We start from the raw sequence: 21,506 nt of genomic DNA, 5'->3' as shown, positions 1-21,506 counted from the left end.
TGTCCATACAGTCAAAATCAATGGTAACCATAACTGTCTGGTAAGTAACATTATTCAAAATATCATGTTTCACAGAAGAAAGTAAGTCATACAAGTGTGAAACGACATGAGGGTGAGAAAATGATGACAATTTAAATTATTGGATAAGCTTTTCCTTTATCCCTTTTTTATTTTAGCTGTTCCAATAACTCATAATAATGCACAGAACCCTGTTGTAAGGTGTTACCAGATATTTAAGTGTGATTAATCTCAGTTACACAGCTGTTAACACATTCAGTTTCTTTTTAAGGAAAGAAAATGTAATACACTTTATTTTAAGGTCCAGTTCTCACTATTAACAAACTATTAACTACAAATTTTGCCTTAATAAACTCCTAATAAATTGCTGCTTATTAATAGTTAGTAAATTCAGGTGTTGGGTAGAATTAGGGATGTAGAATATGGTCATGCAGAATATGTGCTTTATATGTTCTAATAAACAGCCAATATGTTAATAATATGCGTGCTAATAAGTAACTAGTTAATAGTAAGAATTGTTCCCTATACTAAAGTGTTACCAATATGTCTAATAATTGGATTTGACAATTTGTGTGAATCACGATTGTAGTGGAAAATGTGTGTATCCTCATTTTTTTTAAATTGCTGATTTACATGTGATTGTGATTCACAGCCTGGGTGTGTCAACACCACAGAGATGGACATCAGGAAGTGTCGCCGCCTGAAGAATCCTCAAAGGGTGAAAAAGGTGCGGATGCTGTATTAGTGTGTATTAGTACAGTTTAAGTCAGAGGATGTGTCTGATTATACTGTGACCCATCGTCATCTCCGTCTCTGTCTCGCAGTCAGTGTATGGAGTAGTGGACGACACACAGACTCAGAGTCCTGTACACACACCCTCACAGCAGATCAGCAAGGACACCAGAGAGGACGTAGAGAAAGAGGTGTGTGCGAGCGATGGTGTGAATTTGATTCTCGACAGCCTCACAGCGGCTATTAATATTTAGCACGATCACTCACATGCTCAAGTGGAGATGCGGTGAGTAACGCTATTCTGTCTCTTTCAGATTCTGTTCTTGAACACTCAGTTGGATCGACACTGTATGAAAATGTCCAAAGTCGCTGAGACGTAAGTCCTCTTTCTTGATCTGTCCAAAAAACTCAAACTTTCCTCAGCAAATATTAATACCTGCAATTAATAATGGGTTAATTAACAAACATAATGCTTATTAAGGATGGTAATCATGCAGAACTTATATGTTCTGGTTATGATTCCTCTTTTGGTTCCATTAATGATTCTTTTAGTATTTTACTAAAAAAAAGAAATGCAATTTTGTTGCCAAATGATGAGACTGAAAAGTCTTTTGTAAACATTTTCACAAGAATTGTTTTAGAGACAGCATTCATTGCAATCGAGTAATTGGCAGTAACTATAAAGGCTAAACAACAACATGAAAACTAAAATTGTGTCAACATATTTATTCTTATAAAATACCACTGACAAAACTTATTATGTGTATCTTTAACTACAAGATGCCAAACAGTATGAATGAATTTCACTTCACAACAACAGTTAAATTGTAAGCTGTATGTGTTTGATTCATTTAAAAGAACTGACTAATTCACGAACGCTGTTCATATGGGAATCAGACACTGGTTGTGCTCTATGTTTTTGATAAACTAAACAAAACTCATAGGAGTTGTTGATTCAGGAATCGAACCACAGTAAGTTTCACACTATAAATTCAGTGTTGGGGTTTGAGTATTGAGTATTTAAGTGCAGTTTACCATCCATGTTTGCAGATGTTGGTTCCAATCATGAAAAACAGTCCAAAATACTTTTATACAATATTATGAAATATAAACATGATTTCAACCAATTTTTTGCAGATTGATGAGCTACACAGAGCAGTACCTTGACTATGACCCGTTTGTGACAGTGCCAGATCCAGCTAACCCCTGGATCAGTGATGATGTCACTTTCTGGGAGCTAGAGGCCAGGTATGAAAAGCTAAACACTACATCTCTTTATAGATTCTTTATAGATTCCTCTCTTCTCTAGTCTAGTTTTCATTAGATGAAAGGGAGGGGGATCAGGATGTCTGAATTTCTTAATTTGTGACCATTAAACCAGTCACCTAACTTTTTGAGCCGGAGTACACAGACGATGAACTTAGACCTGATTCGTAGTCATGGACGTGCATCCCAGAGCCTGTGGTACACGAGCTTTTGTGCTTAAAAACTATACAAATTTTTATTTTTCGAAAAAAAAAAAAGACCAATAGTTTCACTAGATAAGACCCTTCTTCTTGGGGGTCATCCAGCCTTTTCGTAGCTGCCAGCCTGACCAGCCTAGCCAGACTGGGAGACCAGCTAAAACCAGCTACTTCCAGCTTAAACCAGCTAAGACCAGAGAAACCAGCCTAGGCTGGTTTTAGCTGTTTTTTTCATACAGTATGCGTAATTTAAACCGATTTACTGTTTGAATCAGTATATAGCCCAGCACTAATTGTCACCTTAGAAAAACTCTAGTTGAGCACATATGGCAGCAAATTTGAGAGTGTACGGAGATTTGATGGTGTTTTTCACAGTGCTATAGTCATGTCTCCACAGTAACATTCAGGGTTGCCAGGTTTTCACAACAAAACCCGCCCAATTGTTATTCAAAACTAGTCCAAAACTACTCAAGTCTGTTCTGGGGGTTAAATATAATATAAGTATAATATAAACATACATTTAACAAAATTGTTTTTGTCAAGATTCCCCTGGTAAAATTTGTATTCCAGGGGCTAAATATCACATTTTTAGGGTCGCTTCAACTCAAAGAAATTAAAAAAAACCCACAGCAACAGTGTTAAAGTAGCCCATTTCCATGGGAAAACCGCAGACTTGGTAACACTGACTACTCTGATTGGTGGAGCTCTCTTTAGGATTGTGACTAATGTAGTTCCTCATTCTGAATATCACAAGTAGTTTTTAAGTCTGCTAAAGTCCTTATGTTGTTTTGAATTATATAAAACACTGCAGGTTCCTTCATCTCCGTTCTCACAACTCCTCAAAGATGCCCTGACAGGAATTAAGGAATAACTCCCACACACACCCTCATCCTGGTGTTTCATTTTTGTGTTTCTTCTATCTGTTCACATTGTTCAAGAATGTGACTCTTGTCACTTAATTAGGCAAAAATGAGGTTGACTAATTTACCTTATTAAATTAATTAACAGTTGGAATTAGGTTTTTCAAAATGATTAGCATTCCTGTGGTGGTTTACATATTGTTACTTATTCAAACACTAATTTACAAGATATTATTAGACGTGATTAAGTGATCTTGTGTACACACACAATCTCTTTCTCTCTTTGTTTTCAGCCTTGTCTTGTTAAAATGACAAACAATGGTACATTGTGTTGTCAAAGCACTAGCTGCTGTCAGTAGATATTGCAAAGAACAATGCGAGTTAAATAAATAAAACACTGCCTTTGTCTTTTCTCAGTAAGGACCCGAGTCAACAGCGAGTAAAGAAGTGGGGCTTCTCGCTGGACGAGGCTTTAAAGGATCCAGTGGGCCGTGAGCAGTTTCTTAAATTCCTGGAGTCCGAATTCAGCTCAGAGAACCTCCTGTGAGCTTTCCATCACCATATTTCTCCGTGCTCCTTTCATTTGCACTTCTGTGACATTTTCTCTTTCGTACTCATCCCTCTGTCTTAACCTCCCACTCTGCTTTTAATGACTTGCACAAAATGTAGCAGAACAGGACAAGCAAAAGGTCAGAGCTGCGCTTTAATATCACTGATGAGAAAGAGCGAGTAAATTCACTGATGGTACATGATCATTACCACCTCCAAAGCCTGATCGCTGATGCATTGTGATAAGCTACTGCAAACCACGGGCGTCGTGGGGCAAATGAGGCAGCGGTGGGCCCCAGGAGACGCCCAACCAGGACAGCGAGGCCCCGAAGGGAGCTGCAGAGATAACGCAGGTCACTGGAGCCGTAAAGTGACTGGGCGAGAGATAAAATGCTGCTTGTCTCCATGCATCTCTCATCCTTCTCTTTCTCTCGTATCTCAGCGTATCCCCCAGCTAGGCATCTAATAGCCTCTGTGGGGGCTGTCTTATGTTTACCAGTCTGTGAGGAGAGTGAAAGTGATGTGTCCTCTTGACTGCCTGACTCTCCCCTGGGTCCATTAGGGCCTAAACCACTTCTACGCTGCAGAGATCTATAGAGCTACAGAGCAAGTGTGATATGAGAGTAGAAGCAGTTTCTGGCCGATTGCTTTCCTCTCTCTTTCTCTTTATCTGTCATAGCGAGTGCTGTGCGTGTACTGACTTCCATAATTAACCCAGTGTTTGTTACTCACAAGTTTGGGAATGCCATTGCCATCAGCGTCGTAAAAAGGATCCAAAAGTAACACATGCCAAGTGCTAATTGGGAGTGAAAATTAGCTTTAGGGAGTGAACTTGGCTGTGGAACAGCAACATAATGCATGATTGAAAATAGATTGTAGGAATGATAGTCTGGCCTTCATTTAAACAGAAATGCGTTTAAAGACCAGAATATAAGAAGAAAATCATGATGCCATTGACCAGCGTCACAAATGTTGACATACACTGTAAAAATTAAAAAACACAATTTGTTGAGTCAGCTTAAAATAATTTGTTACCCTGCTGCCTTAAAATTTTAAGTTCAGCCGACTAAAATAAGTTAAGTCAACTTGAAGTGTTAAGTTGTACTAAGTAACAACTTAGATATTTGTGTTTTTTAAACTTAACAGATTGGTAAGTAACCCAGCTGCCTTAAAATTTTAAGTTGATTCAACTCAAATATCTAAGTTGTCACTCAGTATAATTTAACATTTCAAGTTAAATAACCTTTGTTTGAGTTGACTGAACTTTTAAGGCAGCCAGGTTACAAATTATTTTAAGTTGACTCAACAAATTGTTTTTAACAGTGTAGGAACAAAAAAATGTAGACTATATATAGGCTGTGCTGCTTAATATTTTACCGGAACCACCAGATTCTTTGATAAACACACAATGGAAGCACTGATTAAAAAACCTTTTTTAAAAAAACTTTTCTTGCAATTGCAGGTTTACAAAATCTCAATTCTGAGGAAAAAAAGTCAGAACTGCGAGATATAAACTTGTAATTGTGAGAAAAAATCAGAATTGCGATATATAAATGCATTTGTGAGAAAAAGTAAGAATTGCAAGATTTAAACTCACAATTGTAAGAAAAAAGTCAGAATTGCAAGATATAAATGCAATTGCGAGAAAAAGTCTGACTTGCGAAATATAAATGCGTTTGCGAGAAAAAGTAAGAACTGCAAGATTTAAACTCACAATTGTAAGAAAAAAGTCAGAATTGCAAGATATAAATGCAATTGCAAGAAAAAGTCTGACTTGCGAAATATAAATGCATTTGCGAGAAAAAGTAAGAACTGCAAGATATAAACTAACAATTGTGAGAAAAAAGTCAGAATTGCGAGGTATAAACTCGCATTTGCGAGAAAAAAACAGAATTGTGAGATATAAACACGCATTTGCGAAAAAAAAGTCAGAATTATGAGATTTAAATTTGCAATTGCGAGAAAAAAGTCAGAATTGCGAGAAAAAACAATTGCAAGGTATAATCTCGAAACTGTGAAAAAAAAGTCAGAATTACGAGATATAAATTTGCAGTTGTGAGAAAAAAAGTCAGAATTGCGAGGTAAAAAAAAATCGCAATTGTGAGAAAAAAGTCAGAATTGTGAGGTATAAACTCGAAATTGCAATAAAAAAAAACTTTGAGATATAAACTTGCAGTTGCGAGAAAAAAAAATTGTCCGAGTTTTTATCTCGCAACCCGGACTTTATTTTTTCTTTGCAATTGCAAGTTTATATCATGCAATTCTGAGGAAAAAGTCAAAATTGTGAGATGTAAACTCGCAAAAATTGTTTTTACAATTACTTTTTTTTTTTTTTTTTTTTTTTATGAAGTGATGGAAACAGGCTTCCATAACATTTCCATAACATAGATTTACTCTAGAAATTATTCTCCTCATTATCAATGTTAAAAATAGTTGCGCAGCTTAATATTTTTGTGGAAACCATGACAATTTTTTCAGGATTCTTTAATGAATAGAAAATAAAATAAAATAAAAAAACTGCAAAAAAAATTATCTCATTATAAATGTATTTACTGTCACTTTTGATCAATTTAATGCGTTGTTGTTGAATAAAAGTATTAATTACTAATTACTAAAAAACTTAATCTTACCGAGCCCAAACTTTTGAATGGTAGTTTACATACTTAAAAGTTTAATTTTTACAATAGAACAACATATGTTAAAGTTCATTTGATTTGCACCATTCTCCCATGACCAATACTCTACACAGCTGACATTTATTATCACATTCTCTTTAGGTTCTGGTTGGCTGTGCAGGATCTGAAGTGCCGCCCCCTGCAGGAAGTGGCAGCTCGTGCTCAGGAGATCTGGCAGGAGTTTCTAGCTGAGGGAGCTCCCAATGCCATCAATCTAGACTCGCACAGCTACGAGCGCACCAGTCAGAATCTAAAAGACCCGGGCCGCTACAGCTTTGAAGATGCCCAGGTGAGTAACTGTCACAGGAAGCACAGCTCAACCACTGATGGCTTTTGTTCCTTTGAACAATTTCCACACCCTTTCTTGGGCACAACGATTCTACCATATAAACTAAATAGGTAGACATCTTGTGATATATAACAGTTATATAACAGTATTTTTTTTTTTCGAATGTCCAATAATTATTGTGTAAACACATTTTCACAGATGATTGAGGGCTTTTAGGTTTTTTTTTCGATGGAAGGAAGAAGTGTGAAAGCTGCACTTAGGGACAAGTTGTGCCCAAGGCAAAATCTTTTTCATTCTTTGAAATGATGAAAGAGGAACTTGAGGGCTTTGAGCCATTCGGGGAGATTGATGTACAATAATGCTGATGGATCATCTGTTCCTTGTCCTTGTCCTCATGGCTCTGAGTTTGCCTTATGTCTGTCTCCTTCATTTATCTACATTTACATGATTGATGAAAGAGACAGAATAACAGGCATTGCAATGCTCAGAGCCAGAGCGAAAAAGTCTCTCTGGAATTATGAAATCCATTTTATTCCAGAAACTGTCACTATAAGCTAACTGCTTTCAGAAAATTCATAGAATAATTGAAGAATGTGTTGCAGAATCCATGACATTAGTGCGTAGAGCCTGTCAAGATACTTGCCAAGAGTCTGTCAAACGAATTATGCTTTATTTAAAAATAATGTGTAAAAAAAACTCTCCCTCATTGCCTTTATCGGCAACAGGAAAGTCTTATTAATCCTGCTGCATGATATACATTATAAGACAGAGATCGTCTTATCCCTTCGGCGAACTTACATATTTATTCCTGTTTGCATATCTGAAGTTATGATTGAGTGGAAAATAGAAGCTGGATCATGACAAAAAGCTTTTTTTTTTTTTTTTTTTTTTTTTCAGAAAATTCTTGGCTCTTTCTCATTACTTTGCATTGAGGTGCACTCCTTTCGCCCAGGCTGCAAACTCACTGTCAGCCTCCAATGTTTTTTTTCTCTTGCAGGACCACATCTACAAGCTGATGAAGAGTGACAGCTACCCTCGCTTCCTGCGCTCCAATGCTTACCAGGATCTCCTGCTGGCCAGAAAGAAGGTTAGTCTCAATCTCAAATCTCTCTCTGCCGCACGTAATGAATCTGAATAATTTTTCTGCATTTTTGTTTGCAGTATCACTCAGTATTCGTTTTCACAAACCATTCAGCCGTAAGAACAAAAATCAGTGCTAGGATACTGTAAGGGAAAAAAACTGCCAGGACATTTTCCGTTAAAGGAATAGTTCAGCCCAAAATGAAAATTACAGTACATTTACTCACTCTCATGAGTGTGTTTCTTCATCAAAATAAGAAAAATGGAAGGAATTTAGCATTACATCACTTGCTCACTAACGGATCCTCTGCAGTGAATGGGTGCCATCAGAATGACAGTCCAAACAGCAAACATCAATTAAAGGAAAAGTTCACTTTCAGAGCACAAATTTATTCAGAGCAAATTATTTATATAGATAATGTACTCACCCTCTTGTCATCCAGGATGTTTGTGTCTTTCTTTCTTGAGTTGTAAAGAAATTATGTTTATTGAGGAAGGTATTTCAAGAATGTTTTCCATATAGTGGACTTCTATGGTGCCCATGAGTTTGAACTCCCAAAATGCAGCTTCAAAGGGCTCTAAACAATTCCAGCCAAGGAAAACGGGTCTTATCTTGCGAAACGATCAGTTATTTTCTAAAAAAAAAAGTACAATTTATATACTTTTCAACCTCAAGTGCTCATCTTGTCTAGCTCTGTGATGCGCACGCGAACTCTGTGTAATCCGGGTCAATACAGTTAGGGTACGTCGAAAAACTTCCATCTCATTTTCTCCTTAAACTTCAAAATTATCCTAAATAGCTGTTTTACCTTTTTTTGCAAAGGAGCTTTGACTCTTGTTGCACATTTACTTTGTAAGAACTGGGTCGGTACTTCTGGAGCGATGTAGGACGATTTTGAATCTGTAAATTTTTGTTCTGGAAGTGAACTTATCCTTCAATGTCTTGTAAAGTGAAAAGCTGCATTGTTGTAAGAAACTAATCAATCATTAAACTGTTCTGAAGTCATCTATCCATAATATTGCTTTTTCTAGTTAAAAAATAATCTTCTTGTCAGAATCAGGAGAGAAAAAGGCACATATCAAGCACTGTTAAAGGAACACACCACTATTTTTGAATATAGGCTCATTTTCCAACCCCCTCGAGTTAAACAGTTGAGTTTTACCGTTTTCAGATGCATTTAGCCAATCTCTGGGTCTGGCGATAACACATAGATCATTAAATCTGATTAGACCGTTAGTATCTTGCTCAAAAATGACCAAACTGTTTCGATATTTTTTCTATTTAAAGGAGTCATCGGATGCTAAGTTCACTTTTTCATGTTGTTTGAACATTAATGTGTGTTGGCAGTGTATGTACAAATCTACCCTATAATGATAAAAATCTATGCAGTGGTTTTTAATGAATCTGTAAAAATAATATCCCCTTTTTTAAATCGAGCCAGTCTCAGATGCCTGTCGGTGTGGCGTCACACCCACAGAATCCGCTCCCATGATAGTTGATTGACATGAGCGTCTTACCTCAGGTCAGCTGTAACAGTCTGACCTCTTTGTCTCGATGCCGGAGCAGGGATGTAAGTTAGACAGGAATATCTGCGATTGAGGTGTTGTGTTGCTGGATGTAATAATGAACGTAGTGGTTGTCATTTACTCCCGACATCTGAGCCGCTGAAGATGCAGTTTGTTTGTGAAGGGAATGCGCCTCCCGATCTACATATATCCCTCTGTGTTCACACGAATCATTCATGATCCAGCTTCACTTACAGCAGAAGTGAGTATAAGGGTTTTTTTAATGAATCTTTGCCATCGCCTTTCCTAATAATGTGCTAGTTAGCAAGTTTAGGGCTAAACGCGGCTAAAGTAAACAGGCTCTCTCTTTACAGAGAGAAGAGAGGGGCGGGGCGAGCAGAGCTTATTTGCATTTAAAGCAGCCTCGACCAGAATGAGATGATTTTTGCAGAGCTGATTTTGTCAAGGTAAAAAGGGTGTTGTTTTACACAACCATTGAGAATTTTTAACCAAAGTTTATTATAGACTTTTCATTAAGACCCTAAAGAATCATGTCAACTTGTTGAAAATGGGCATCCGATGACCCCTTTAAAACTTGACTCTTCTGTAGTTACATTGTGTACTAAGACCGACGGAAAAGGAAAACTTTTGACAAGGAGCTTGGCAGGTGCAATGATATTACACAGTGCCTGAAAATAGGCTAACTTCCATCAACATAACCGATGTGACCACCTGCCTGCACAGGGAGACTATTTTCGGGTGCTGAGTAATATCATTGCAAAAAAGCATTGTTTTTGCAAGCAAAAACAGTCGAACATGGTCCTTAACAAATATATAGGTGAATACTGAGAAGATAAGGGATGGAGTTTTTTACTGGAGGAAGCATTTTTATTGTTGACGGCACCCATTCACTGCAGAGGGATCCATTGGTGAGCAAGTGATGTACTGCTAAATTTCTTCAAATCTATTCCGATTAAGGAACTTAGATGGCCTGAGGGTGTGTACCTTTTCAGCACATTTTCAGCACTTTTCAGACAATATGTGACCCTGAACCACAAAACCAGTCATAGGGGTTGATTTTATGAAATTGACTTTGTTAGGATAGGACAATATTTGGCTGGGATACAGTTATTTGAAAATCTGGAATCTGAGGGTGCAAAAAATCTAAATATTGAGAAAATCACCTTTAAAGGAACACTCCACTTCTTTTTGAAAATAGGCTAGAATTAAACAGTTGAGTTTTACCGTTTTCGAATCCATTCAGCCAATCTCCAGGTCTGGCGGTAGCACTTTTAGCATAGCTTAGCATAGATCATTGAATCTGATTAGACCGTTAGCATCTTGTTCAAAAATGACTAAAGAGTTTTGATATTTTTCCTAATTAAAACTTGACTCTTCTGTAGTTACATTGTGTACAAAGATGGACGAAAAATGAAAAGTTGCGATTTTCGATATGTCGATGTGGCTAGGAACTATACTCTCATTTCAGCGTAATAATCAAGGAATAATCAATCATGGTTGCTGCTGTACCATAGGTGCAGGAGGCGGAATGATATTACGCCCATGGTATGGCAGCAAAGTTCCTTGATTATTATGCCGGAATGAGAGTATAGTTCCTAGCCATATCAGCCTAGAAAATCGCAACTTTTAATTTTCCGTCAGTCTTAGTATACAATGTAACTACAGAAGAGTCAAGTTTTAAATAGGAAAAGTATCGAAATTATATATGGTCATTTTTGAGTAAGATGCTATCGGTCTAATCAGATTCAATGATCTATGCTAAGCTATACTAAAAGTGCTCCAGACCCGGAGATCAGCTGAATGGATTTGAAAACGGTAAAACTCAACTGTTTAACTCTAGGGAATTTGGACAATGAGCCTATTTTCAAAAAAAGTGGGGTGTTCCTTTAAAGTTCTTAGCAATGCATATTATATACTAATCAAAATTAAGTTCTGGTATATTTATGGTATAAAATTTGCAAAATATCTTCAAGGATATCTTTACTTAATATCCTAATGATTTTTGGCATGAAAGAAAAATCTATCATTTTGACCCATACAGTGTATTGTTGGCAATTGCTACAAATATACCCGTGCTACTCATGACTGGTTTTGTGGTTCAGGGTCACATATTTCAAGCCATAGTTTCTTTTTGACTAAAAACAACAGTCCTGAATTGAATAATTTCTTCTTCACTTGCAAATGAGTGTTCAGTGTTAAGTTTGCACTTATTAAAACATACTAAGCCATCTTATTATGTACTTATCATCAAATGGCCTACTTACTCTACTGCCAATTTATAATTGCTAAACATGAGCGCTTCAGTTCACTTCAGAGCCATTTTACAGTTTAATTCTCTCGGCCCCATTGTGATTCTTTCAGATTAACATTTTTTGTTATCCGTCTACTTTATTTTTACTAACACACATTAACCTGGTGTTGTGCACTGTATCTTTCCCGTTCCCCTCCATTAACCTCGGCTCCACAGCCTGAGACTGAACAAGGCCGCCGCACATCCCTGGAGAAATTCACTCGCAGTGTGGTGAGTGGCACCTGTTGTCTAGAAAGAAATCGACCATCGCCAGTCCTTTAACTTTATTTTAAAATCAAGCTTATCTGGAAGATAGATTTCACAGTTGTAATTTCACTATGCAATAAATTTGACATCTATCTATCTGTGTATCTATCTATAATATATGAAATATTAATATACTATTTGTTATATTTGGAATTTGCGGATGAATATTAGTAGTTGAATCCCAGACGACAAATTTTTTTTAACTGTGCGATTTAAAAAGACCGATTTTAATAATGATGTAATTGTGTTTCAGGGCAAGTCTCTGACAAGTAAACGACTGACAGGCCTCATGCAGTCCTCCTGACGAGTCCTGAACTCTGTTGGGGTTTGTTGGGGTGGAAGGATTGTGGCCATGACGGACCACGTGTATGGACCACCCTCTCTCCAAAACCCACCCGAACACCGCACAGCTACCGACTCTAGATGGCAGCATGCAATAAGTCCAAAAAAAAATCTCCAAACGGCGACAGTGCTGTCTGTGTCTATTAAATCAGTGACTGCAAAGACCGCATACATGAATGTCAGATTTCCCAGTACCATCTAGAGAACCATTTTACGTTTGTTTGATACCTATAACCAAACTGCAGCAAGGATGGGACTGTCTCGCTGGATTGCTGTTTAAAACATTCACTGTCAGATATGAAAACAAGGTGTGCTGTATGTCAACGCTAAGCATTCGGATGAAGCGAGGATGTGTCTCAAATCTTCAGAGCATTCCAAAGGAGTGAAGAACATGACAAGGGCTTTCAGTGACTGTGTTCCCTCAGTCAAGGTTTGCACAGAACTTTTCGTCATATACTTTTATGTTGGACAGTCACTGAATGTGAAGAAATGAAGGGGTTTGGAAAAGCACATTGTTATTACTCCTGCCATTTTGAAGAAACTAGAATTATTTATCTAACTACAGGCCGTGTTATACTCACCTACTGTATTAGCACATGATACTTCTAACTGAGATGAGAGAATAATGAAGAGCGATACCAGACTCAGTTTTATTGAGGAATAAAGAAATATCGACCGGGATAATAAAAACTGTTAGTGTTTCGGGATGATTCAGAGCACAGAATATTGCTTTTGCACAAAAATTACACCAGTGAGGAACGAAGGATACCAGAGATGCGAGTCCTGCTCGGTCAGTCCCTGCTGAAAAAAACAATAGACACCAGAACAAAATTTGTAATGGTTTTACTGGTTATAATGGGACTAATGAAAACTATAATGGACCTTATTCGTCTCTACTGGTAATTAGTCACCTTCTACTGGTGGCTTGTTAAAACCAATAAATCCCAATGGAATATGCCCCAAAACACACACTACAGAACACATTTTTTAATGGTTTTAAAAGTTGATGGTTTGTAATGTTCGTACTGGTATGTGTAGTGGAAACCATTAGAATTTTCTGTGATGGTTATATTGTTTTTTTTCAGCAGGGAGTGTGTTTCCTGAACAGCTTTACAGCTAAATGTCCAAACAAATAACTTTAAAGATTATGGAGCATCTATGGAGGCCCATTTTGCCACATAATAAAATCACAACCCTGAGACTTTGTTTCATATCCAAAGTAACCTGGTTTGTCGTGTCTGTCGGCGCATTGTCAGTTTCCTCTTTGGGTCTTCTAACAATTATGATTTTATCTCATAATTGTGTCTTAGTATCTCATTTTGACTTTTTATTTCGTAATTATGACGTATAAAGCTGAAATTATTGGATATGAAGTCATAATCTCAACATTTGTGTCATAATTATGATTTTTTCTTTATCCTCTGGGGTCGAAAAACTCACAATATCACACAATTCTGACTTTATACAGTACCAATCAAAAGTTTGAAGATTTTTCAAAAGTTTTTTAAAGAATTCTCTTCTGCTCACCAAGCCTGCATTTATTTGATTCAAAATACAGCAAAAAGGGGGCATTATAGAAATAGATACATTAATTTAGCAAGGATGCTTTAAATTTATTAAGGTGATGATAAAGACATTTATAAAGTTACAAAAGATTTTTATTTCAGAAAAATGCTGTACCTCTGAACTTTCTATTCATCAAAGAAACCTGAAAATATTCTACTCAGCTGTTTTCAACTTAATAATACGTTTTTTGAGTAGCAAAACAGAATATTAGAATGACTTCTGAACGATCATGTGACTGAAGTAATGATTCTAAAAATTCAGCTTTGAAATCAAAGGAATAAATTATATTTTAAAATACATTCAAATAGAAAACAGTTATTTTAAATAGTAAAAACATTTCAAAATCGTACTGTTTTTGCTGTGGATCAAATAAATGCAGTCTTGGTGAGCAGAAGAGACTTTTTTAAGTAAAAATCTTACTGTTCAAAAACTTTTGACCGGTAGCGTATGTTACAATCATGATTTACCAAAGCAATTTTTTTTTCTCATGTGGCAGAAATGGGTTCTGTAATCATCTGGTATTACTGTATGTTTGAAGCCAACACACTGGTCCTTATCAACTATGTTTGTCTTTGCTTTAATGAATGGTATTGTAGTTTGGAATGTAAACACTTCATGTCGCTTTGTATCAGTGTTGTGATTAGTATGATGATGATGGTGATGAGGATGATGATTTGCTGAGCACAAATATCAAAATCACAGCTCTTTTAACATATCAACAGTAGACGATGTTTTTGCGGGATTACCATCCATTAGAAAGGTGTTTTTCATGCAGGACACTGAGCAGCCAACCCCAGCCGCATTTTTGTATTCTTTTGCTTGCATTGTTTCCTAAAGCAGCCTCACTGCCAGAGACGCATAGACTTAAGCTGCTGGAATACATAAATGAATTCTCTCAGTTGTCTTTAGCCCACAAGTTTAAAGACAGTCAAACGGTTGACATAGCACGTTTCCTCTACATACTTTCAGGTAGTTAATTTGTTGACTCATAACTGTACATTAGGTTGAAATGGAATGTATAGACTTTGCAGCAATCCTGGATATGGAAGATGCTGTGTAGAATACTGAACGTGGAATATACAGTAACTTAGAGGCACAAGTGCCATATTCAGCACAAAACTATGCATGGAATATTTCTAAAGAGTTTTACTGCTTTTAGACTTTTTTTTTTCTTCATTGGCAAAGATCAGGGTCCAATAAGTCAAGATAATGTAAAGAAGGACCTGAAGTCCTGAGACATTCAATAAACATTCAGTTTGGAGAGCTCTGGAATGGAATCCTTTTCATTTTTCTCTGCATGGACGCCATTTTATGTCAAATACTTTTGGTTTGTAAAGATCCATTTAACACATATTAAACGTTTAACATAGCAATAGATGTATTGCTACATCAAAGCATTGTGCTTCAATAAGCTAAATTTGATTTAGTATTTCTCTTTCATAATACTGAACTGAGATCAGTATTCAATGACAATATATAGGAAGGAGGTGTCTTTGCTCATCTTTTAGTGTGTATATGCTGCTCTCTAGTGGTAAACATGACATGTACAACTGTGAAATCATCATAGACTTGGTTTTACTTTTTTATTATTTTTAAATTTTACATTACAACAAGAATAAAAAGAAACAGACAAGAAATAAACTAAGTACAAAACGATTCTTGTGATTGCAAAGGATTAAAAAGTCAACATTTGTGTTTGAATACAGATGATTATATACAAGAAGTGTCATTGTAACAGGCCATTACACAGATAAACTGGGAATATACAGTACTTTATTTTCTACTTTTGGACTAGATTAATTCATTTTGTAAGATGCTTGATACTTGTGTTGGTATAATGGAGCTGTTTCTAGCTTAACCCCGGGTTATCGTCTTTTTAAACCTGCTTTTAACCCTAGGCAATAAAAAATATTGCACTTTTTTCTTTAGAAGAGGATTTAGCAGTGGGTTATGAAACCTGAAACAAAAAATCTAGAGTCAAATTCCCCTTCAAGGAGTGCAATAGTGCCCGTCCACTTTTTAAGTGCCCTTGGTTTAGGTAGCATTTTTCCCATGGGGATTTGTAGTTCTCATTAATGAATTATAAGATTTGAAACCTGTCAGGTGAGTCAGAACATTACAAACTTTGATTTGAAGCAAAATGTATTTGAAAATAAGACAGTGAGACAAGGTACAAGACTGTACCAGACAGCTTTAATGAGGATAAGAACTACAATCCCATGAAGCATTGTGAATGTCAAATTAAATTAAACTAAAGCTGCATTCACTCCATGTCATAATTCCGAGATGACAATATGTGACATTGTACTCGAGCTGAATTATGGCAAAACTATTAACATCAAAGCCCTCAATGTCAGGGTTGCCAGGTTTTCACAAGAAAACCCACCTAATTGGCCCAAATGCGTTTTGAGGGGGGTCCCCAGTTAAAAATCGCATTCTGGGGGGTAAAATACGTGTTTTTTGGCGGGCATCCCCTAGTAAAATTTGCATTTCATGGGCTAAATATAACATTATTGGGGTCGGTTCAACCCGCAGACATGAATAACAACCCGCGGCAACAGTGTTAAAGTAGCCCAATTCCGCGGGACAACTGCGGACTTGTCAACAGTACCCCATGTGCTCCTGACTCGTAATTACAACTTGTAAACTGTGAATGTTCTGATGTTCCGACTTGGACAGATGTACCACCTGACTGCCTCCAGGTTCATTTTGGCGCTACTTAAGAGTCCGACAACATGGGATGCTATGAGTAAAATGTCATGTGTTGTCATCTCGGAATGACGGTAATGACGACATAGCGTGAACGTAGCATAAATTAGGTTTTGTTTTTTTGGCACAGTTTGCTTGTTGGGATTCTCTGATTGGTGTAAATTTTTGCGGAATCATGGGTAATGTAGTTTTTCACCAGGAATTCCACTAATTAACAGCAAAAGCATATGGTGTGTTGTATTTAAGTTTTACAACATACCAACAAATACCATAAATTAACAACCTCACTTTTTTAAGCAGTTTATAAGTAAAAATCATTAAAAATCAGTTCCCCTGTGGAGAAAATAGATTGGGATTTTTATTTTGACTATTGCACTCTATAACAGGTAGTTGTTTAGTAACAAATAACCAATCATAAACCTGAAAAGTGCCTACTTTATTAAATATTTATAAATATTCAATAGTTTCATGTAGTCACAGAATAATATGTTAAGTTCAAACAGAAATGACTGGAAAAACGTGTGACCCTGGACCACAAAACCAGTCTTAAACAGCATGGGTATATTTGTAGCAATAGCCAAAAATACATTGTATGGGTCAAAATTATAGATTTTTCTTTTACGCCAAAAATCATGTTCCATGAAGATATTTTGTAAATTTCCTACCGTAAGTATATCAAAACTTAATTTTTGATTAGTAATATGCATTGCTAAGAACTTCATTTGGACAACTTTAAGGGTGATTTTCTCAATATTTAGATGGTTTTTTTTTGCACCCTCAGATTCCAGATTTTCCAATAGTTGTATAACAAACCATACATCAACGGAAAGCTTATTTATTCAGCTTTTATTGATGTATAAATCTCATTTTCAAAAAAAGTGACCCTTATGACTTGTTTTGTGGTTTAGGGTAACATATATTCTTATAAAAAGTCTACTCCAGACAGAACGAGACGACTTGATATTTAAACTAAGTGCATGCTGTGTTCCTCATCAATATCGACAAATACCTAAAAAAAGAATGTTAACCCGGGGTTTACAAATCTACAGTCTAAATAAACAGGTACTGAACAGTACAAAACATGAAAAAAGACAAATGAAGGTTTAGATTTAGAATGGGTTAACAGTTTTTAGTGCGAAAAGTCATACTGTATCAACTGTCAGTTTTTTTTTTTTTCCTAAACAAAAATCTTAGTCCAAAGGCCTAACTATGGTTAGATGAATGATCTCTAAGCATCATCAAAGCTAGTTTAATTTTGGAACCTTTAATACATTTATTAAGCTGAAAAACAAATGTAAATGTGATGTAGATGACCTTTAAAATAGATAAAAATGCATAGCTAAAATATTCAACAGATCGCAAGATCTGGAGAGCGTTGATGAATTGGCTCTGAAAATAGAGCCTCTAATGTTTTATACAGGTGAAGGAGGTGGGAATGACATGAGAGAATGTCCAGATGGAAATAGAAATGCTAATATATCACGAGTAGAGAAATACAAAATGGAGTGAACAGATGTTTCACACAGAGAGGTATGAAGGGCTCCAAACAGGCGGATGGAACAATAGAAGGTTCTAGAACACACAAAACTGGAATGTTCCTGGAGCACAACCAGATATGTCTGACAAAATGTAACGAAAGATTAAACAGTCTAACGCCTTCACATTTTATAATTACAAAATCTAACCTAAAGGAAAAAGCTGGCTTGAAAAGGCAAAGCAAAGCATGCCAGTATAATCGTAGCACAAGGACAGGCATAATAGCTGTATTTGAATATGATGGCTATCATGTAATTTACCAACCACACGATTGTCTGCTAAATTATATGTATAAAAGAACAAATACAAAAACACTCAACAGCATTATTTTCCAGTCCTGAAGTCAAACCTGCTTCAATACATGGAAAAACTATTTTTTTGCCATTTAGTTTGAAGATGTTTTCACAATAACTCATATACTAAGCTCTAAATGTCTGCCTGAATGATGATCCCAGTAAAAAAGATGAGCTTCTAATCACATTTATCCTCTTTACACCAAAACAGCCAGAAATGTCTTGTGGGCTTACAAACATTGAAAACATGATTAAAGTTAATAGAAACCAGCTAAAATGAAAAGGACTTTGCTTTATATCACTGGTGTGTGTCTCTGAGTAAGTTTTATGTTGAAACTGGCATTGTCAGTCGTAATTTCAAAGGCATAATAGCTTAGAATCAGCTCAGGAGCTTCTGTGTGTATAAGAGGTTGATTATCACTTCATTCAGTTGCAATATTATAGTTCTCGTGCTGGTGTTGCTATTTAACTAAGTACTTTTTATATAATACGACTCGTGTTTCTAGGTAATCGGACAATCTGGACTCAAACCTGCCTTTGGATTTGCAAGATGTGAGGTAGACTACCGATTGCTTAGGTTGAGGAAAATGTTTGTAACACGGAGGTAGAGGGAGACTCCACTTCACACTACTGCAGGAGGAGAGCTACAGAGCAAAACCAAGACAAACATTCATCCTGAGTCTGCTGTGCGTGTCTGTGTGTGTGACTGTGTAGAACCTCCTCGCAACGCTTACGGCTCTCCGAAACCAGATGCCTTATCCTTCAGCAGATCAATACAGAGATGACAACTCCAACTTCCTGTTTGGACAAAACAGATACTAAGGTAACTAAATAGAGCAGACTCACATGTGTAGCATGTGTATTTGTTTATTGTGTGACTGTTTGTTTATCTATTTACTTGTCCATGTTGTGTACTGTAAATCAGTGTCATAAATATATACAGTTGAGGTCGAAAGTTTACATACACCGTGCAGAAACTGCAAAATGTTAATTATTTTACCAAAATAATAGGGATCATACAAAATGCATGTTATTTTTTTTTAGTACTGACCTGAATAAGATATTTCACATAAAACACATGTTGAATTTGTAAAAAATTACCCTGTTCAAAAGTTTACATACACTTGATTCTTAATACTGTGTTTTCTGTTTAGTGATAGTTGTTTGTGAGTCCCTTTTTGTCCTGAACAGTTAAACTGCCCTTCAGGTCCCACAAATTCTTTGTTTTTTTAGCATTTTTGTGTATTTGAACCCTTTCCAACAATGACTGTATGATTTTGAGATCCATCTTTTCACACTGAGGACAACTAAGGGACTCATATGCAACTATTACAGAAGGTTCAAACGGTCACTGATGCCCCAGAAGGAAAAACAATGCATTAAGAGCCAGGGGGTGAAAACTTTTGAACACAATTAAGATTTTTCTCATTTTGCCTAAATATCATAATTTTTTTCATTTAGTACTGCCCTTCAGAAGCTAGAGAAAATATGTACAAGTTTCCCAGAAGACAAAATAAGTTCGATTTACCCTGATCTTTAAATTCAAAAAGTTTTCACCCTCGGCTCTTAATGCAGCGTGTTTCTTTCCGAAGCATCAGTGAGCATTTGAACCTTCTGTAATAGTTGCATATGAGTGAAAAGATGCATCTCAAAATCATACAGTCATTGCTGGAAAGGGTTAAAATACACAAAAATGAATTTGTGGGAATTGTGTGAATCAAGTGTATGTAAACTTTTGAACAGGGCAATTCTTAGAAATGTAACTATTATTTTGCCTTGTGGACTATATGTAAACATCTTTTATGTGAAATAACTTACTCAAGTCAGTACTAAACAAAAAATAACATGCTTTTTGTATGATCCCTCTTTTTTTTCTAAAATAACTAACATTTTGCAGATTCTGCTAAGTGTATGTAAACTTTCGACCTCAGCTAATACAGGGGTCTTCAGTGGTGGGTCATTAGAATTTCAAGGGGTCTGTCAATTATGTTTTTAATGTGATTTTTGACAATTTTTTTAAAACACACATATATATATATATTAAAAAATTGAGTTTTTAAGTTAAACTTTAAAAGGATAGTTAACCCAAAAATGAAAATTCTGTCATTAACAGAATGACGCATGTGTCATAATGCTCTCGTTAACACACTGTGGACACTGACACAGAAGAGAAGAAATTGATGAATAAAATTATTTTTGATTTCTTTGCCTGCAAAAAGCATTTATGTAGCTTCATAAAATTATGGTTGAACCACTGATGTCTCATGGACTATTTTATCGATGTCTTTACTACCTTTCTGGGCCTTGAACGTGTCAGTTGTGTTAGTGTCTAGGCAGGGTCAGGAAGCTCTCGGATTTCATCAGAAATATCTGAATTTGTTTTCCATGAACAAAGGTCTTACGGGTTTGGAACAATATGAGGGTGATTAATTAATGAGAGAATTTTCATTTTTTGTGAACTATCCCTTTATAACCAAACCTATAATGCACGTTAATATATTCACAGACATGACAACAATCCACACTAATCTGGCAGATTTTAGATCTTGAATGATGCAATTCTATTACTGATTTGTAATATCTATTATGCTTTTACGAAGTGATCTTACCCTCGGGTGGCTGTGTCATTGGAGGCTTAAGACAGTACATGTGGTATCCCCGATCACAGTCATCACAGAACAGAAGCTGATCCTACAAAATTAAAGGGCGTCACCAAGCTGTTAGCTCACACGCACTTAGCCATATGAGCAGGCTTGCAGAAACATGCATGCTAGCAACACGCTGTGTCAACAATGTCAAACAAGTAAAGGGAGCTTTAAGAATCTTGTTTGAGATGTTAGATAATCTAAAAAGTATTTCTTCATGCTCACACACTATTTTAGACAGGGTTTAACACTCACGTCGTTCTCAGAGGTGCCACACAGACTGCAGGATTTACACTCGATGCACTGCCACTTGTACGTTCGAACAGCCCGCATCATGTTGTCTGTGAACTGCAGACATGACGGATGGCCTGGTGAAAGAGAAAGATGAAACAATAATCCAACAGAAGGAAGAGGAGCTAAACTCAGACTATTAGATTATCTTCAAATGTACTTCACTATAATCAATGTAATTTAGAAAAATGAGAAAATGTGAAAAATTTGAAAGTTTCTTAATGTAATTTATATAGTTTAAGGTAGATTGATATGTTAATGGATGGATGGAGGAATATACAGATAGATAGATAGATAGATAGATAGATAGAGGCAGACAGATAACATTAAAGGGATAGTTCACCCAAAAATTACAAATTTGTCATCATTTACTT

The 21,506-nt window shown here is 36.2% G+C and overlaps 2 protein-coding genes across 7 annotated transcripts in view; one reads left to right on the top strand and one right to left on the bottom strand.

Moving 5' to 3' along the window:
• rgs6 (regulator of G protein signaling 6) overlaps positions 1 to 14,921 on the top strand; it is an 86,844-nt gene extending 71,923 nt beyond the window's left edge. For 4 of the 5 annotated variants that reach the window (XM_051138934.1, XM_051138938.1, XM_051138937.1 and 1 more), the window contains 9 exons: positions 671 to 745; positions 843 to 941; positions 1,065 to 1,126; positions 1,888 to 1,998; positions 3,491 to 3,616; positions 6,400 to 6,586; positions 7,584 to 7,673; positions 11,661 to 11,714; positions 12,004 to 14,921. In XM_051138934.1, the coding sequence (XP_050994891.1) occupies positions 671 to 745; positions 843 to 941; positions 1,065 to 1,126; positions 1,888 to 1,998; positions 3,491 to 3,616; positions 6,400 to 6,586; positions 7,584 to 7,673; positions 11,661 to 11,714; positions 12,004 to 12,054 (855 nt within the window). In that variant the 3' untranslated portion in view covers positions 12,055 to 14,921. Of the gene's footprint in view, positions 1 to 670; positions 746 to 842; positions 942 to 1,064; positions 1,127 to 1,887; positions 1,999 to 3,490; positions 3,617 to 6,399; positions 6,587 to 7,583; positions 7,674 to 7,747; positions 10,390 to 11,660; positions 11,715 to 12,003 lie in introns of those variants that run through there. The other variant, XM_051138939.1, reaches the window with a different exon arrangement.
• A 509-nt stretch (positions 14,922 to 15,430) lies between these two features.
• Positions 15,431 to 21,506, bottom strand: part of dpf3 (double PHD fingers 3) — a 50,132-nt gene continuing 44,056 nt past the window's right edge. For both annotated transcript variants that reach the window (XM_051138941.1, XM_051138940.1), the window contains 3 exons: positions 21,097 to 21,209; positions 20,806 to 20,887; positions 15,431 to 18,994 (listed from right to left, as the gene is read on the bottom strand). In XM_051138941.1, coding sequence (XP_050994898.1) covers positions 18,927 to 18,994; positions 20,806 to 20,887; positions 21,097 to 21,209 — 263 coding nt within the window. In that variant the 3' untranslated portion in view covers positions 15,431 to 18,926. The remainder of the gene's footprint in view (positions 18,995 to 20,805; positions 20,888 to 21,096; positions 21,210 to 21,506) is intronic.

The sequence above is a fragment of the Labeo rohita genome, chromosome 20 (assembly GCF_022985175.1).
Source record: "Labeo rohita strain BAU-BD-2019 chromosome 20, IGBB_LRoh.1.0, whole genome shotgun sequence".
NCBI lineage: Eukaryota > Metazoa > Chordata > Actinopteri > Cypriniformes > Cyprinidae > Labeo > Labeo rohita.
Note: the sequence above shows the minus strand (reverse complement) of the source record. Positions and strands in the feature narration are given on the sequence as shown.